A 20,809-nucleotide genomic window follows, 5' to 3' on the forward strand; every position below is an offset into this window, starting at 1 on the left:
TCTTGATACTATTTCACCATGCATGTGTCCTTATATGTCCCCTTTATTGATACATTGTTTTCTTCTATTTCCTTATTATTGCTACAGTTCTGACAGTTGTCAAAGTATGTTTTCGTGAATCCATTTCATGAAATTTTATCTTTAAAAAAACTCATACACTTATTTATAACTGTATTATAAAATATAACAACAAGGATTGCTTTTAAATACAAAAATATTCCAGTAAGAGTAAAGAAAAGATAGCACAGCAATTACTAGTTCTTTTGTCCTCATTTTCAATGGCCCCTAGTAAGCAACAACCCAAGTTGACAGCAGACCTTGTACTACTTTACCTCTACTCTGTGTGTGCCTGGGCAGGAACAAGAATCACTATCTAAAAGCTTGCAATTTGAAAATTACACAGAAACTAGTCATGGATGTTTTGAGAATCCTCACCAGAAGAACAAAAGGTAACAGTGAGGCAGAATGCAGCTCTGTGCATACTCTGCACGGGGCTGGACTCACAGAAAGGTTTGCACACAATGTCAGCATTCCAGCATCTCTGATGGCACATACAAGGCTCTTCCACAAAGGATTCCAAGATGAATAAATATTCTCCTTTCTATCATTTACCCACCTGCTGTAACATTACAAGTGAACTGATCCAAAAAGCAGCTATAATAGAAGTGTATGTAATAAAGTTGGAGTATAACAGTGAATTTTAAACAGAACTTGTCTCAGTCTCCCAGTACCATGTGTAACTGTTCTGGGGTTCCCAGCCCATCACTTCATATTTCATTTTGACAGTTCAGTGTAGCCCACCCTGAGTGCTTGACCTGAAAATGTAGACATGCTTCAGATGAAACAGAAGGCTAATTAGAAAAGCTGAAGCCATTAATGAAGGCTATCAATTATTAATCAGTTGGTCCAATATTCTCTTTCCCCATATCCAGAAGTATTTATAAGGCAGTAGTAGGTTTTTTTTTACTCTTAGCAACTGTATCACTCTGGTTATACAATTAGATCCCACAAGTAAAGGAGCAAAACATGAAACACATTTTCAGACAAAACACTTCTAAGGAAAAATTCAAAGTGATGAAAGACAGGAGACAAAACTACTTCACACCTCCAGAACCTTCCTGACCACTGCACTGCAGTGGACCCTGGCCTTGCATCTGAGTCACTGAGTGTTGCTGGTAATGAAGCACTGAACCATGAGACACTGAAGATTTTGATGTAGGTTTGCATTTCCAGAAAGAAAAATCACAGCAACAGCTGTTTTAAAGTAAATATATCAGTCAAAAAAAATATGCATCCTATGTTATAAAGAACGTACCAGGAGTTTGCAACAGACAGGTAATTCTGAATACTCATAGACAATGTTGAAAGATATCAGAATATTAGCTGGGAAAATTATTTTCAGAAAATGAGAGCAGAGTTTCTATTAATTGTCCTCACATACATGAAATTTATTTCCCTTGCAAAATAAATCTATCATTAAAGAAAAATGTTTAATTAAGAAATGTTAATAAAAACATGCCTTTTCAACAATTTATATTAAGATTTTATTGCCATGCTAAAGATGAAAGCCTACTCAGTTGTGAAATCATCACTTATACAAAGTGCTAAAATCATCATCACTGGTTAACTAGAGTAAGGGAAAAAGACTTGGGAAATGCAACAGGGAATCCATCTTCAGAGCAAATTATGATTACCTTGGTCTTTCCTCCTCTAGGATTCTTCATTACTGCTAGATGCAGGGTATTTTTCCATTGCCATTTTTCAAAACTTGAATATGCTTTTCTTGTGTTATGGTTTGCATCATCATAGATCAATTTTAACTTCTAACTTGAATGATGATAAGTTTCTTATGTAATACCACATACTACCACTTCACAATAAATCAGTGTACAAAATTATCATGAACTGACAAAATGACATCATATTCCTTCCCTCTAAGGTCATTAAAAATAACTTAAACAACCTAAAAAAACCAAACTTTACTGAATGTGCATTACTATGCCTTCTGCTTCAGAAAATTTTCTATTCCTTTTTGCACTAGAGATCTGGAGAATAAACTTTAGTAATACTTAATGTCTTAAAGTTCAGCTTTTATCCTCAGGAGAAAACTCACGCTCAAGTAATTCCACTGCTTGATTGTTCAGTGCAGACAGAACATTTTCCAAGGGAAAAGGCTACAGAAATTTTACAGAAGATACCCCACCATTGTACTAATCTTAGATCTCTTTTTATCTTACCTTCCACTTGGAATAACTTATTGCTTGCAAATACTTTCCTGTTGACCTCTGTCCCTCTTCCTCACATAAATTTGCAGGAAGCCCTGGACCACTTTAGACATTAACTTGTAAGCTCTTAGTGGATCTTTGAAAAATGTCCATTTCATCTTTCTAAATGGACCATCGCTGTTGCCTCACTCCCATATTTTGAAGACTACACTCCCTTCATCGGTACTGAATCATGCTTTTCCTCATTTTGGCAACCCTTCCAAAGCCTGAAGGAATCCCCCAGCACTTCAAATGCGGGGGCAGAAACTGACAATAATTTGGCACACACACAGGCTAAAAGGATCTGCTTCTTCATGTTGGCCTTTACAAGTTTAGATACTTCTATCAATCTAACAGAGAGGACATAAGTAACAGGGAAATTCAACAAAACTACCAGGGTTTTTCGTAAGACACCATCATTACAAACCTTCAGATCTAATACTGATCTCAGTGAAAATTATCAAAAGAATAGTCTATTTCTATCAAAAATAATCAAAGCACTTTCAAAAAACTAAGACAACTGAGTTCTTTATATTAGCACAATAAAGCACCCTCTTACCTTCAAGCAGTAGTCCTTTTATACTTTGAAAATTAATTCCAGATCCTGTGAGGGTTCTATTTCCTTTTCAACTTCTAAATGAGTACAGTTAAATTCCATGGCTTCTTCCAAATTTTTTATAATCTATGAGTCAGTACTTATAACACATTTCGAAGCCCACCATCCATACTCTGCTAACAGCTCTGACATGGGAAGGGAGGCAGGAGGCACAAATCATAAGAAGCAGCACAGACCTGGACAGCATGAGATGCAGTGATGGCACCCTGAAGCCTAAATTTACTGTCTTAAGGCAGACACCTTCACCTATCTTGAGCTTTTAGATTCAAAGCACTCTTTAGGGTCAAATGGAGCCATTCCATATGGAGCAGATCCAGGCTTACCAACAAAAGAATGGAAGGAATTTTAGTCTCCCATTTGCTCAAAACTGCCCCCCTAATGCTTTGTAGCGGCAGTGGCTTAGACCTGCTCCAGCCAAACTCTCACCCAGCTGCTTGCCCACTCTCCTTCCCAGTTTGTCCTCCCTTCTGCTGAAGGAACAAGAAGGCTCATGGTTTAAGATAAACACAGGGAAATCACTTTCCAATTACTGCTGGGGACAAAACAGATGCAGCAGAGGGAAATTAATTTACTACTAGTTAATGTTCATCTATTTATTTACTGGTTGGGTTAGCAAGAAACAAAAAGACCAAATTAAAACAGAAGGAAAACACCTCTCCATGCCCTTTCCCAGGCTCTACTTGACTCCTTCACTGCAGATTCCTGCCTTTCTTATTACCTCAGGCTACACACAGTCCCCTCAGTGAAGCAATAAACAGGGATGGGGTGGGTTCCTGTCAGTACACAGCAGTTCTCTCTCCTGCTACTTCTTTCTTACACTTTTGCTCTACTCCGGAGTGGACTCTCCACAGGCCATTTATTTTTTTGGAATATCTACCTGTTCCATCATGGGGTCTTCCACAGGCTAAAGCAGATAATCTGCTGTGTCATGGAGCACCTTCCTCCTCCTCTCACCTTGGTGCTACCTGTGATGTTTACGTCCCTTTCCTGAATGTGCTTCCACAGGTGACACTGGCTTGGCTGATGGGCTCAGCTGTGTCCTGCAATGGGTCCATTCTGAAGCCAAATCAATCTGGCATGGGACATACCTTGGTCTCAACCCACAGAAGCCATCCTGCAGGTTCCACCCTGCCCACATTAACACCCAATATATGGTTTTACATATGTGATGTAATAATTCAGATGGGTGTAAAATACCCTCTCTTGTTCCTCCCAATAGTATTTAAACTAGGCACATTCACATCTGTGGATACACCAAATTTGAAGCAGATTAATTTACTTTTGAAGATATCTGCCCAGTTATGCTATAAATTTTAGGTGTCCCCGTCATCTCTGTACCTAATTGATACACCTGAGGTAGTGCGGTTTGGTAGTGATGCGGACCACAGGCTCTTTGGTGCAGGCAAGACAAACCAAAATCCCAAATTAAGGAGGAAGTTGGGGTTTTTTTGTTCTCATTTTAAGTGACAAGAGCAACTTTCTCCCTTGTACTCTTCCACTTGTCAAAAATACACTTCAAGTGAACAGAGTGAATGTCACTAACGTTCACACCTGAGAAAAGACACAATGCAACAATCTCACCAGGGAGCACAGCCCTGCAGACGAACTCAGTCTGCCCCATATTTGCCTGGTTTCAGGAACTTATCACCTACTGCAATAGGCAAGAAGCACAAAAGAATGGTTCTAATTGTACTCGAGTAAAAAAAAAAAACACACATCAAGATTAATTTTTAATGACTTCTTAAAAAGTACTGAACAATATTCAGCAGCTACAGCTTTGAGCTCTTTAACTAGCTCAAATGTATTCTCTGGATTTTGCCTTGCCCAGGTGATATGAGTGACCCACAAACCCCAAAACCACTTACTGCATCAGCAGTTCTGGGAAAGAGGCAGTGAATCCCATCCTCCCAGGAAAAGGGTGGCTTTTGACACAGAAGTGCAAATGGGAAAACAAAAAAGCTTCCGTAATAAGCTAGCTAATTTTCTTCTTTCATGTACAAAGAACCAGAAACTATCCAGTGACTGTCAAGCACCACCTTCATGGGTACCTCCAAATCAGGAATTTCTTTCAGCAAGCACTGGGGAAGATGGATCATGAACCAAATACTACACTGCATAATGCTCTCAGGCACATGGCATTCTTAGGGTTGTCCTGTGCAGGGCCAGGAGTAGAAAATGATGATCTTTGTGCATCCCCTCCAGCTCAGGATAACTGATGATTCTGTGAATCCTACGAATGCTCATGAAGGGATTTTATACTCACAATTCCTCTATGGCAAAAAAAAAAAAAAAAAAAAAAAAAGTTTTCCCCAATCTTGATAGATTTAAAAGCTGTTTAAAATTACAATTTCCCATTTTCATTGAAGATGAAATTCAAAGAAGAAAGAAACAATAATCAGGCACCGTGTACATCTCATAGTAGCAATATTGAGAAATCTACTGGATTATCATCCCATGTGTGATGATGCCAGCGTAAGGGCAGGTGTTATGCACAGAACAATACTGAAAGCACTATGCAATACCCAAATGAGGTGGGCAAAGCAGCTCACATCACTAGTTTTGCCTGTTTTTGCATTTTTAAAGACAAAATACTCCTTCCCTATGCCTTTACAAATCTCTTATTTTCCTAGCCTCTTTTCACACCCAGTTTTGTAATCTAAGTTTTTCATTAAGGAAATAAATAAGCTTGCTAACAAAGAGCTCTTCTGAGAGGAGGGGGATAGAAGTACAGAAAGCAGGAAATACATTGTGCAATTTGATCAAGGGATCTTAAGACAAGGCCAAAGTAAATCAATACTGGGTGCCTTGCTTTAAAATTGCATGCAACAACGTATTACCTCTGTCCCCAAAGAGCAGCAATCATCCTTCAGTGCCACTGCTCACATTACAAGTGATGTCTTTTCAATTATCTCAAAGGCCAGATTTACCACTCTCTATTCACAAGTTCACAAGCCCATTAATAGCCATCTTGGGAATCATTGCAAGGCTGCTGACTACATATCACATGATCATCTCTCTGATAAAGGTTTTATAAACTGAGTCAACATGCCATCTAATGTGTCAAAATACTTTTTTTCCTAGACTGACAACAGGAAACCAGAGCACAGCCCCTCTGTCTTCTAACCCAGCATTATCATTTAATACCAGCTGTCACCGAAAGCTGGAAAAATGAGTTCCAGGAAAATAATTACCTGTAATAAGCAATGATGTTATGATGAATGCCACAGTTCAGGGAGGGAACTGAAAGGTTTTGGTTGAGAACACATCCTTTAAAATGATCCTACAACCGCTGTAAAAGAATTTCGGAACAGATGCACCCAGCTGTGCCTACCCAGCCAACCAAGCCCAGAACCAAAGACACCCTGGATGGCTTGCAAGGACCCAGCTGGGGTCTACAAGAAAGTAGGGATGTGTATTTGGTGCTGCAGCTGCATGAATAAATCCTGCCAAACACAGCTGGACATTCAGGTGCAAAAGCAGTGAAACCTGCCTGGAGCTGCAGCTTGTGGACTGGTTTGTTTGAATTTGCTTTAGTCCTGGGATATCTTCATTGTGCCCCATTATCATACAGAGATAGCCCAGAAGAGCCAGGGGGGTTTGGTGGGGAGCTGCTGACACAAAGCACAGGCAATGCAATCTTCTGTGAATGCCACTGACAGGTAAACACCAACAAACAGAGAGGAGCTGAAGGGAAACACTGGCACAAAACAAATGAAGGTTAGACTGAATGAATATATACATGTACTCATTCAGTATTCATACAACACTCTATAGTGTTGTATGAATACATAGAGACATTAAAATAAGTTAAAATCTTAGGAAAGTTAAAATATAGAATACATAGAGACATTAAAATAAGTTAAAATCTTAGGAAAAACATTGATTTTAGAACAGCATTTCAATAGAAATAGTGAAACCAGAAAACCAGAAGGGATGAGGTAGATCTGATGCAGCCAGAAAAGAGGATGCAATGGTACAGCTATTAGGGTAGAGGACTGGACTTGATAACCCAGATAGCCCTTTCCCTGTTGTGTGTTCCTAAATCAAAATGCATACCCAGCAACCCCAGAAACCTCATCTATATGTAAAGCCACAAAACCAAACAGGTTTTTTCCATCAGAAAGGGAAGACAGAAAAAATTCTGATCAGAATAAAAATTAATGAAGATTTTTAAGTCTGTTTCAAGCAAAACACGTAAAAAGTACAATAGTTGGAACTATATGCCTTTTTATCTACAGATTCCAGTCAAAATTAATTATTCTCCTTTGAAAAAAATTAAAGGTAGTTAACAGCAACAATCGTGTTGTGTCAATTTGGCTCCACAAAAGTTAAGCTTTAAAGAAATATAAATGAGAAAATACAACCTCCTTCCCTTCACAGAAACAGACAAGAGAAGACGAATAAGGTGCGCCACAGTAAGAAGTAAATCTTTTGCATTAAAAATACCAGAGAAGATCTGTATATGAAAAGACTTACAAGTTCTTCAAATAATTAATACAAAAAGAAAATTCCCTAGTCTCACAACTGGACAGAATTAGTACAGTTAGATTTTAACACATCGTAGGAAAATCCTTTCAACGTAACAGAACAATGGACTAATTTCCTCTTGTCAAACCTTCCCAAAACTGTAAGGGTAAAAAAAGCAAGTCTCAGCAGTGGTCTCTGGAATGATGGATGCTGCAGTATAAACATATACACAGGCTTCTGTACATTAGTAAAGCACCACACAGAAAATCACACCCTACTTCTCTCCTTGGCAATCTCCTGGTCCAATAGTTTAAATATCTTCTGGCACATTAATGTTGCACAGTTCATGATACAATGCAAATCCTGTGGATGCTCCTGAAAGTCTGTATTAAGCAAAATATCACTGTTCACTGAGGGCATAGTCTCTCGGAATATACTTAGGACACAACATACATCTATGAAAGGACAATCTACTGATAGCAAGAATATTTGTAAGATATGTTTAGCAATGCACCCAAAGACCTGCAAAGATAGTGGATCTATTTCTATTGCTAGTTTAGAGAGCATATTACAAGTGTGAACATAGTTCCCTACAGAACTTATTAATCCCACCATCTCTTTAAGGCTGAGCAGTATCATACTAAAAAGGGTTAAATTATCAAAAATCTGAAATCCTATACATGTTACTGGATTTCAGATGAGATTTTCTAAAAAAAATACAATAAATGAGACATAAGATAGAAAAGGAACCCTGAGTCAGTATAAGATACTTTTCATTTTTCATACTTAATGAATGCTATTACCCACCTTCCAGAAATTGTACTCTTAACATCAGTAATTGACAAGAATAAAGAATAAGCTAAAACAAGGCCTGCGTGCACTGAAAGTAAATTTGGACAGTCAAAGCTAGTCATATACTTGATTATCAGGTATGGGTAAAAATATGCTCAGCTGATGCTTTGCACTGTCCCAAATGATATCAGTTATACAAGGCAGTCTTTTTCTGTAGGCTAGAAATTGCTTAAACAAAGCACCAAGAATTTAAATGTAGCAGAATAAAAGGTATGCCAAGATATTTAAGAGAATATTCACACTACATAAGCTTTACTTCAACTTGCTTTCAGACTGCTGAAGTCTTTACAGTCTTTCCATTCCACTTTTACATAAGGAGGTGGAAGAAGAAAATGCCTGTATCATGTATTTAACATAAAAGCCTTTCAAACCAGCAGGAATCCTTCAGTTCAATCATGCTTTATGTACTGAAAGGTTAACTAATGGGAGAGGCTTATTAGCACAAATAACACCACTTCTGCCTTGATTCCAACCACACACCAGCCAAGCAAGCTCAGGCTGCACGCACACTTGGAGAGGAAAAACAAGCCATCACAAAGGCACCACGCAGCATTTTACACCTGGTGCTGTAAAATCAGTTCTCAGGTGTGTGGGCAACAGCAGCTTTCCTTTCCCAGGGCACTACCTCCCCCCAGCTGCTGGGACTGAACCTCTCAGGTGGGAGAAGGGAGAAATTTGAAGAATTCTGATTTAGGAACAGATGAACACTCAGAGCCAGCCAGCTACAGTTCTGAGGCAACAGACCTGTTACATCATTTAACCTCCAAAGCCTCAATTTTGTAATTTCAGAAGTATGTTTAAACTACTTTTTCAAGAGATATGGTGATGTACTGTGTTTATACAGCTGTTCTAAAATTACATGCACAAGTATGTTTTAAGCATTATTATAACTATTAAAACAATGTTTCTGAATAGGAACTGTTTTCAAGTAACACATGTTTCTTGAAAATAATGGTGAGAGAAACTCATAAGAATTTGAATGCTAGAGTTTTAGCCAAATTCCAGTGCATTTTCTTCTCAGAATTGACTCTACAGTGTCCTGATAGAATAGGAAAAGGCAAAATTGCCCTTAATTTCCTTTATAAAACTGTGCAGGACTAGTCTTTCATGTTCTTTACAACAGATGATTTTCAACTCAGTCAGCTACATACCAATGATCAAGTTATTTTTTCCCTGCATTGACTTTTGAAACCCTATAAAATTCAAATCCTACAGCAAACAATGTGTAATATTGCTTGGATTAGATCAAGCTCACATTTTTTTCCTCACAAGATTCAGTAATATGTCCTGTTTAGGATGTTCTTCCCAGAGGATTAATAGAGAAACAATTCATTTTGCTGTAGCTGATGTAGTATAAAACAGTTGTTAACCTTTGATGAGAAGGTTACGTGAGATACCAAGCTGGGGTAAATTATACTGACAATTGCCCTTGCTTAATTGCTTTGGAGTAGTACTCAGTATGTCTAAATGTGTGGTGAATTATTATTGTACCCTGCTGCTATCCATTAACATGGAGATCAAGAATTTTATTTTACTTTTTTGATGCAACCATAGAGAAGGTGATAAAGGCTTTAATTGCAAACAGATTTATTGTAGAACCTATTAGTGCAATTTATCCAAGCATACAGAAGATGGGTTGGTCTGAACAAGCTCGTACATTTAAAGCTGCTTATAAAAGGCAAAAATCTGTATTAGCAATTGTTACAATCTACAAAAATGAAAGATTTTAGTCACTTTTGGAATGAATACTGAAAACCTCACACTTATCTTATTTGAGTCTTGGTTATTTCAAGCCAAAAACTTCACTGGAGATGATCTTATTTCTTTTGCTCAGCCAGAAAAAAAATTCACATTACTTCAATTCCTTTGCATTTAGTATTAAAACAATACTAAGAAGCAGAATGGAAATTTTCTCAGCATCAAAAAAAGTACCCCTAATCTAATATTTCTTTGTTTATTCACTCTCTGACAAGACTGTGTGACAAAATTTGTGTGACAATTACTAGTTCTGAAATCCTAAGAGAAAGTACTGCAAAAAAGGAAAGGCAATTCATCTCAGGTTTTATTGAAATTATGATATATTACATAGCCCTGGATGACATATTCTACCTAAACACTACAGTCAAAAGGGAGAGTAAAATTAATATCAAGCAAACCACAGTGATTGTTTGTACAGTGTACAAGAACAAGCATTAGCATAATATTTATTGCCATACAGGATGTTTGGATAGATACTGTGAGGCACTCAGAGATTTGATTGTTTAACATCTAATAGCAATTCACAGAACCACAATGAATCCTAAGACAAACCTGGACAAAATAACGAAGTTTCAAGCTCCAGAATGTATTTTAAACAGAGGCTGCATATTTAGGGATGAATCTTTCTTGTGAGCTATTCCATTTGCTTTGAATTAGGAACCATTTTTTTTATTTCTGCACTTATACTGAAATACCAGTGTCTGACTTTGCCAGATGTATAACACTAAAACAGGCATATGTGTATTCTGAAAAAATGCTGTCCACTTAGATGCTTCTGTGACTCAGCAAAGCTCTGTCTTTTAAGTTAGAGTATTTAGTTGCCCTTATCTTTAAGATAGGTTTCAGAAAGTTACCAAAATGTAACTTCCCACTGAGCGTCCCCCATGTCCTCTAATTCTAAATTTTCACCCTCTGTTATTCCACTGAATTCAACAGATTTGAGAGTCAAACTCCCCAAATTATTTTCAGATTGGTGACTCTAATCATGAATTTTACTATTCATGCCAACATTGCCCTACCAACTCTTTCTTCCATGTCTCCAACCAGCTTCAGAATGTTTGATGACAACTGTAAAAACACTAGGATCTATGCACAAACATTACTGAGTGAGGAGTCAATGAATCCCTGTATCAAAGCACTGAGCTTCCACGCTGCCTGAGTGGAGCTAGGGATGTAAAATCCATTGTCTTTAGCCACAGGACCCCAGCGTGCCATTTCCTGCACCGCTGCATTCAGCACCGCACGCTCCTTCAAACACCTGGGGCACACAGGGCAGGCAATGGAGCACAAAAGAGAGAGCTGGGTGGGCACTCAGAGGGCTGGTGGGGCACTGAGAGGGCTGGGTGAGGCACAGCGGCAAAGGGTGCCAGCCACCAATGGGCACACCAGGGTGAAAACCTCCCCCGTGTTCATAGGTTTAGTCTCAACTCATGGCCTCCTACCAGAGACTCACGCTCAAGAGTTGGGAGACAATAAATGGACAATTCCTATGCATAATATGAACTAGCTAAAATACATAAAAAATGGGTTGTTAATCATCCTCTAAAAATAAAAAAGAAGTACCAATAACACGTTTTAAAGCTGGCTTGAAAACTGAAAGTCCGTTTCCTCTCTTCAAATTATTTTCCCTTTACTAATTCTTCTGTGCTCTAGGGAACAATAAATGCAGCATGCACAAACACATGGGACTTCAGAGACCAAAAGAGTTTAGGAAAGGACAGGAAAAGACTGAGAGCATTTTGGGACAAGATCATTGTGTATTTAAATAGAATGCTTCCATAAAAAAAAAAAAAGTCAGGCTCTTTGGCAGTTTTACACCAGCTGGCAAAACAACCCGTGACGTGCATATCTCAGATTTGAAACTCATTCAAATATAGCCTCTCTCAGGCTATAACAATGCTGAAATAATATATATTTGCTATGGGGAATTTTTAATTCTATAAACCTGATATAATGGGCAAGCAGCTACATTATAGGCCAATTCTTTGTGCAGATGATCTGCATATGGTAGCCTATAATACATTCCCTATTTTCAAAGTAAATGGTCAAGAGCAGAGGCCTTTATCCAGGTCAAGATTAAGCAGGACAGCTTGACCCTGCCTAAAAACTGAGGACCCCCAATCTGCTCATTCACTTACTCCTCCTGAACAAGGATGCAAAGAAAATTGGAAAAGCAAAAGTGAGAGAACTTGTGGATGGATATAAAGACAGTTTACTAAGTGAAGCAAAACCATACTGCTTCCCATTCACAGGCAGATATTGAGCCACTTCCTGGTAAGCAGGGCCTCTACATGCATAACTCCCTTGGAAAGACATAGGTCATAAACCATCAGCATCCCCTCTTAGCCTTCTTTTCCCTGCATTTTTTTTTTTGGTCAGGCAAATTATCTTATGGTATGGAATGTCATAAGGTCAGTTTGGGTTAACTGTTCCAGCTGTGCTTCCTTCTAAATTCCAGTGCACTGACAGCATAGTTACTGACTTGTGAATTCATTATGGTTTGTCTTCTAACTCACAAATTAGCTTTTAGGGTAATTTTACCATCTCCAATTCTTGTAAGCAACATGAAGAAATGGAGTGCCATTAAGATGACAGCCTCGACTGAAGATGACTATCATCCTAAGGAAAGAGGAAGATGTGACTTAAAACTTAATAACACAATTATAGAAAGGATGTAAACACTTGTGATGTGCTCTGTAAGATACTCATAACCTACTTGTCATCCAATAGCTCAATGTTCGTTGTAGTCTCCCAAGTTATTCCTTGCTGCTAGGGAACAGTACTGCCACCCCAGTTGTTGCAGTGCCAGCACTCTCTCTGGCCTACACAGCTAAGCAAAAACCTCCTCCTCTGTAGCAAGGGGAGGCAGGACACTTCTCAAGGTACTGCAGTATATGGACACATATGTCACAGCTTAAAGGAGCATTTTCTTGCCAATCCCAATTACCTTAAATGAAATGCAACCCAAGTTAAAGGTATCCATTAACTAGTTAGTCTGAACTTCAAGAATTGACAAATCACAGTAACAATTTTTTATAAAAGATACATATGATTATGTGAAGGAGGGACTCGAGGAAATCCTCATACACAAACGTTAAATCAAAACAGCTCTTCCAGTCCCTCATTTGGCTCATTTTCCATCTTGCCTAGGAGGTCAGCAGTCAAGGTTTCAAATCTTCAAGCATACATTAATTCCCAGGTGGTACCTGTTAAAGATGGTATATTCAGAAGTCTCTGCCAGAGAATTTACTCCTAGCAGAAAGCCACATTCAGACAGTTTTTATATGTTAATAATCACAGGACACCAGCAGAGCACTCCCTCAGGATGGTTGCTAGATTTGTCGTGGTAAAAAACATCTGCAGACAGTTTGCTCTTTTAGACATTCTAAGCATTAAGACAATATAATCTTTTGCTTGAAAGCTCATCCTAATTCTCTCCCCTTACCAGCAAGCAGTCTAGTCACTCTCATTCACTAGCTGTTCACTTCCTCAGCTAAATGTGCTAAACAAGATGCTGTCTCTTGCACTTAAAAATTTTATAAATAATTTCTTGCCTCAACAAAGCAGCCTTTGTTGCATTTCACCTTTTTCACTGGTTGCTTCACTATAAAACATCTATGATTGAACATGTGTTCCACACCAATCTGTAAGGGCTCGTAATTCGTACAAATTAAATTAAGTGAAACGTACACAGTTCTTTGCTGTTTCATGAAGGAAATGAGGCATGATGGGCATTAAACACTTTGGAAATGATAACTACTTAACCACTTCTGGTATTCTCCAAGAACTATATCAGACTCAAAGACTTTACACACTGCTTGAAATCCTAGAAAGTAAAAACACTGCTCCAAATAGACATCAATGTAAACACAGTCAAGATATGGCAGATAAAATTATTTACGTTCACAAAAATTAAACTTGAACAAAATTAGGGGTCTATATAACAATAAAAAAGCTGATCTAACATGGTGAATCACCCTAAGAAAAAACTGTAACTGTAACATCAGTAAAGGTGGCTAAAAATAAAGCAAAAACACAAGATAGGATATTGAAGCAGATCACTCATTTTTTCATGGTCCATAGTCTCTGCTGATGTACTGCCAGCAAAAATAATGCAGGTTAGTCTTAAGGAAATTCTGCTCTACTTTCTTGGATACAAAAATGTAAGCCTGCTAATGCTCAGTCTGTATTCAGGCTAGGAAAGGCTGAAATATCTTGCATCAAAGAGCTTTTGGTTTCAGAAAAGTAAGACACAAACTCCCATTGTATTTTGCCTCAATTTTTTATCTTAGTGTAGCCCTTAAGTTACTCAGTTCATCATATACTCTCTGGTTATGATAAGGACAACCCTGCATCTATCCTGCTCCTGATTCTAAATCATCTGCTTCTTCTATGTCTGCTCAGATGACATGCCACTGCAGTTTGGAAGGCAGACTTCATAAAGAGGAGCCAGAACGGTTCTACAATTGTAAAATTCACAGACTTGGGCCAATCACAGTATAACTGAAAAGAAAATAAAAGACTGAAAGTACAAATTCATTTTCATCCATTTAAACTTATTTTCATTTCGCAATGTCATCTCTAACTCAGGGAAAACTTACTTTTTGCTACACTTACTGCTTTAAATACAATATACTATTAAACCGTTTAAATACAGTACACTATTAAAAATCAGAATGGGCTACAGCAGATTCTGTAGCCTTCAGTGGTAGTCTAGTTCTAAATGATGGATCCTCCCCTAGCCTGGGTCTACTTGTGGGCAATTCAGAACCTGGAAGAACCTCACAACACCATTCTGAAGATCCAAAGGCTTGATTTACCACACATTACAACATGAAAGAAAGCAGACTCAACCAGCAGTACACATGAATGATTTCTGTCTCCACAATTACTACAAGAATGACACCCATCACCACTTGCAGCAGTTTCTCTCCCCATTTCATCTCTATGTTTTGCATGTGATGAAGCACCAAATGTAAGTGTAGTGGTGCAAAGTGAATAAACACACAGATGCATTGAACCCACAACTCAAGACAACACAGTCTTTTAAGTATCCATTATGGAAGACAATTTCCTGGTATAGGTTTGGACTTGTGCTTTGAATGAACTGTTAGAAAAACAAAAAAATATAAGGAGGGATCTAATGCTCTAGCAACACTCTCATTCCATGTGCTACAGTCTGTTCACACAAACACCTCATGCTTCATATGCAGCATTGATCTGAATGGTACGCCATCCATTTCTGCAGGGCTGCCACCTCACACTTCACTGTAAGTCAGGAGAGAAAATAGTTTCTCAGAGGCTGTAATTTTTTGTCATATAAAAAAGACATCTTAGTCAATAAATTTCCACAATATCTGAAAGATTCATAATTAAAAAATGAATTCTAACAGAACAGCTGTAAATTAAACAGATAAATATACAACTTCAAAATAAAATATCTTCAACTTCAAATCTACAAATAGAAGAGATCAATGGACACTCCAGAACAAACATGATATTAAAAAACCAGGCTAATTACTAAAAGGTTTCCTTAGAAGAGTATGAGCAAGTTTTACAATCTTTAAAATTTAATCAGATCTTGATAGACCATAGCCATTACTATTACTTTTGGATTAGATTTTAGTTTAGTGATGCACATTAGAAAACAATGATCATCAAGTGGCTTTTGCCATCTGTTGTCACCAATAGAACACCCAGGGAAGTCTGAAGAGGTCAGCATGCAGTAAATAGCATCCAAAAGAATCTGTGAATAGAATATCTTAAATGGCTCCCATAACAGAAGTGTTCCCAGGATTTTTTATCAAACCAGGCAAATCCCTGTCACTTTTATTATTACTATTATCATTAAATATAATTGCACCTGAAAAAGTCAAGATGCTAAATATATATAAAATAAATTACATTAGTCTCTTCTCCTTCTCTTGTAATTTCCTTTATGGTCTAAGTAGATGGGTTTTAAAAGTTTATTTTACTGTCACTTTAATCTGTTTTCATAGCTCTGCTTTTAAGATCTATTTATCCCACATTTCTATTAAAATTTTACCCATGCTGCCTTTTTTCTTTTGACAATTGAAAATGGCCTAATGGGAGGTTTTGAAGAAAAGAAGATGGACAAAGGCTTTGATTATCACAGCACAAGCATGTCGTAGTTTTTAGATGTTTACTAAAGATCTTGCTCTCATGAAAAGTTTGCATGCAATTTGCTAAGAGATCCTAAATGGTCTTGCATTTTAACTGTCATTTCAAGTTGCACCTTTAACTTCAGATTTCCTTTTTTTTCCAAAATAATTCTGATGTAAGCTCACTTTTATTTCTTTGAGCCATAAACCAGAGATAACAAAGTCTTACAGACATTCAAGAAGTCAATAACACTTTAAAAGTTCCACTTCAACTTTCTATTGCATGTCACAGCATGAGTCACAGACCACATTCTTTATTTGAACAGTTAGGTAGGGCCAGTTATATATATGATGATCAGTAATGCCATACCCAGAAGAGCACAGCAGTATGCCTTTGCTCCTCATGAATGACTGGCAAATCCTCCTAATCCATCCTAACCACAAAGGAACAAGAGAAATTAAAGCTGAACTAGTTCTATATTTACTGCTAGTGAACAGCTTCAAGGATAAAATTGGCCAAACTGCACAGAAAGCATTCAACAGAACTTTTAGCAATAATATCAATCACAATTAGTAGTTTTTATTTAAATATCTGGAATAATCTGAAACCAACAGCATGCCATACAGAGTAATTTGAAAAAACAATATTTAAAAGAAGCTGAAAATTTTTCATTATGTTATTTTCCAAAACTGATTGGAAAGAAAAAGCAATTATTTTCTTTTGTTATATTTTTTTTAAATGAATGCTTATGCCTCAGGTTTAATTTATTTGTTTCAGTCTAGTAAAAATATTTTTTATAATTAAAAAAAAATCATTAAAATTTTCAATTCAAGGTAGGGAAAGGTTTGAGACCAAGATATACAGAAAAAAATATGTGTCTTCATCATTAATGCTGAAAAGAGTCACTGTGCAAGTATTTATCTTAGTGCAGAACTTAAATTTCTTTTGCTGGTACTTGTGACCATTTCTCTTTTTCCTTCCACTGACTACTACAAAGAAGAGCCTGACTTTCATCTTCCCCATAACATCCCATTAGGCATTCAAGAGCAACATGATCCCATCTTAGATTTTTTCTACAACCTTAACAAATTCATATCTCTGAACCTCTCCTCACATGCAAGAACACTGTTTTCCAGTTAATTGATAGACTTTTACATGTTATAATGTAACACCTGAAGAATATACATTGCCTTGCTCAGACACATCAAGTCACATTTGCTTCATTTGAGCCACAGAGTTCCAAGCAATTAGGCTCAGCACTGCTCACTTTCACAGTCTTCTGGGGTTCTTTATATTTTGTTTTTAAGAAAGGAAGGAAACCTGGCTTTATATGAAAAAAATGCCAGGATTTCGTCTCATTTTCATTCCAACACAAAACAAAATATTTGCATATATCACAAAAGAGAAAAACCAGAATGGGTGACAGTCTAATGTCTTGAGCCATATCTACCCCATTACAATGAACCTGAATTTTGCAACAGGACTCAAAACAAAAACCACTGAAAATGCTGGCAGTGAGCACCAGAACATTGTTTCTGGTTGTTTCAGAACCACTCTGCAATATATCCAGTGCTTCAACATGATTCTGAATATGGCAAACTCCAGCAGCAGACTGAGGCCCTTTGTCATTCACATTAGGTCTGTTTTGGCCCCTGGCATTCCTTCCTGTTTACTTATATCTTCAAGGTTCCATGAAATGTCAACATATCCCCAGCTCATTCAAAATTTGCAAAGGGCCCAACTGCCCCTCCACTACGAATTAACGCGTAATACATTGCAAATAATCTGAACATCAAGTAACATGACCAGTCTCTACCTCTGGTAAACCTCTCGGCTATTTGCCAGATGAAAACAAAGCAAACAGCCTCTTCTCCTCCCAAAGAATCACATAAAGTAACAAACCCTGAGTGTTTCCAGTCCTAGTATTCTCATTTTCTCAAGTAATTCAATATCCTGAAACCCACTTTGCTCAAGCTCTCACAAAACTCTTTTCTTTTCTTGCAAAGCCACGTTGCGCTAACATAAAATTCTTATTCTTTTGAGCTACCCTGCTAAAGCAAGCAACATTGAGGATCTGTTCAGTTCTCACTTAACTTTTTTCGTGAGGAAAAAACCAACAACCTATCATTCCCTTTTACTCTTTGCCTTCCAAGAATAGTAATACTTCACCAGAAATTCAGCTGTGTTCAGAACTGTGAATATGAATCAGTAGATTACCGCTGATGCAAAATGTTTCTTTACTTTTTGAACAAATCCCACTATTGAATCACATAAGGCTTTTGAGTTTTGTTTGTCTCCTTCCTCCCCAAATACTTTTGGCATCAAGATTTAATTCTCTGTGCATCCCATTCAGCACAGAGAAAACCCTAAAGAACTACTACAGGCAGTTTACTCTGATGAGAATTGAATACATAGAAAGTACAGAATATGACACACGGTATTTTAGAGTAACAGCTTTCTTCACACACATATCCAGTTAAGAGAAACCCAGGTGTGGGAGAGGCATGGGCCTGTCTGTACTCACTATGTGCAGCTGCAGGAAATCACCGAGCCCAGGGGCACTGTCAATCCGGACGAGGATGCCATCCTTCACTGTTGTGCTGAAGCCCACAGCAAGACGGTCTGTCCTCGTGCTTGGTCTGTCATTAGCTGGCCAGGTGTACAGGATGAGACCTCCACTCTTCCCAAAGATATATGTGGCACCAGCTACAAGATACAAAACCAAAGAAAAGTGTATTAGTTAATTAGTTACTTACTTGCCAAGTCTGGTGGTAATCCTGTGACTTCCGAGAGGAACAACTTTAGCAAGCACATGCTTTCATTAGTTACAGGGGTGAAACCAATGTGTCCTGCTGGCCAGGCCTGATGAAGTACATTATTAGTTCCTCAATAAGGCCATACAGCATTCAAGACAAAGCTAAGTGAAGAGTTTATCAAAAATAACCAAGATGGCTTATCAAGAAAGAATGATTTCCTTAGTGCTAATACCCCAGACAAGGCTGGACAGGACACAGCTGTACAGGGGGAAAAAACCACAAGCCACTCCTGTTTCAAAATCATGGGATTCAATCTTATAAGACAATTCAAATGAAATATTTCTCATTTCTCCTTTAGGTTGGACTTGCCTTCAGCTAAAGTCTATTCACACATAGTAGGAGACTATACTTTTCTCAACACTTCATGAGATTTTTTGATATCTAGTCCATCTATTTCCAGCACCATTTGTCTTGTCACAGCTGAGCCTGGGAATTTGTTCCTTGCCCTTGTTTTTAAGGACAACACCAAACTTCTCCCATGCTGAACACTGTCCTCCCACATTCATGAGGGCCATCTGAGCTGAGGAAGGCAGAAATGCAAGTGAGGAATTATTATTGCAGACGAGGAAGTTGAGAAGCTGAAGACTTTGGAGTTCACATTCTGACTTGAACTCAACAGTCTGAGTTAGAAGCAAGATTTTATAACTCAGCAGTTATAAAACTGGCCCCCAAGCTTCTTAAGAATATATATATCTAAAATTCCTTTCCTGTCCAGGCAGTCCAGGAACAACACTCCTCCATGTTTCAGCCACTCACTGCACCTCATTTTTCTGAGCACTATTACAATGGTTACAGAATAGTAACCAAAAATAACCAGCTTCTGTTACTGCAACAATGACAAAACATATGTAGAAAGTACAGGCAATTACTGGGTACATTTTCTAATCTGAGTGAAACTACAACTGAGGGTTACAACACGGATCACACAACCCTGTACAGAGAAAAAGCAGATAGATACAGAAACAGGTAGGATCACAGCATGGTAATTTCTACACTTGCCTACAAAGCTGCAGCTTCACTAAAGCTCTCTATGACCTGAATTCCAAATAAATGCTACATATTAATAGAAATAATTGATACACTTCTCTCTTGCTAAAGAGGCTTCCTCTAGACATCTCAGAACATATTACAAAAACAGACATCAAAAACTCAGCCACCTAAACATGAAATTATTTGTGAGCAGCTGACTCAATGACAGAGTGATAATGAATCATGTTTCCTTCTTCCCTTCCAGGCCTATGCACATCCAATAGAACATGCCCCCAGTAAATTCAGACAAATGTGTCCAAAGTCAGGGTCACATAGGAAATTTCAGTCATAATTCTGAACTACCAAGAAAGAATATTCTGGCATTCTGGAACTGTGAACATAAACTATTTCAGTCTGAGAAAGAATAATTTTACAGATTCAGTCTCCTCATTTAGCTTTAAACTCCAGACAGAGGGTGTATGACTATTATAGGATGTGTGGAAAGAGGTTTTGTCTGTTTGTTTGAACACATCCCCAGCTTATGGCTAGACAGGTGGAGATGACCAGGTAGTGAATTAAAACCCACTTCCCAAAATGACTCTCACTTGAATTTCAAGTTTGCCTCCTTTCCTTTGTACTGGCATCAGGCCTTTCAGCAGCCAAGACAAGCTTGGAAGTGAGTTATTTACTCTTTATGAAGACAGATTACTTTTTTGCCTCTCTAAGAGTCATTCGGCTGCAGGTAGGCCATATCAGTCCCCCAATGAGAGCCAATTAGAACCAATTACATCCTCACAGGCCTTTCACGGGACTTAACTACTTTAACAGATCTTATTTTCTCCTCACAGAGCATAGATTTTGCCTCTAAGCCTAACCTGGCAATATTTAGTACTTTGGTACTAGGGTACCAAGGTTCCTAAGGTAAGAATCAGAAACACTAAGAA

At 37.9% G+C, this 20,809-nt stretch overlaps 1 protein-coding gene across 22 annotated transcripts in view; it reads right to left on the reverse strand.

Annotated features, from left to right (window-relative positions):
* NRXN3 (neurexin 3) overlaps positions 1-20,809 on the reverse strand; it is a 970,824-nt gene that overhangs the window by 227,176 nt on the left and 722,839 nt on the right. For all 22 annotated transcript variants that reach the window (XM_074542546.1, XM_074542536.1, XM_074542544.1 and 19 more), the window contains one exon: positions 18,605-18,786. In XM_074542546.1, coding sequence (XP_074398647.1) covers positions 18,605-18,786 — 182 coding nt within the window. The remainder of the gene's footprint in view (positions 1-18,604; positions 18,787-20,809) is intronic.

This window comes from Zonotrichia albicollis, chromosome 6 (assembly GCF_047830755.1).
Source record: "Zonotrichia albicollis isolate bZonAlb1 chromosome 6, bZonAlb1.hap1, whole genome shotgun sequence".
Taxonomy (NCBI): domain Eukaryota; kingdom Metazoa; phylum Chordata; class Aves; order Passeriformes; family Passerellidae; genus Zonotrichia; species Zonotrichia albicollis.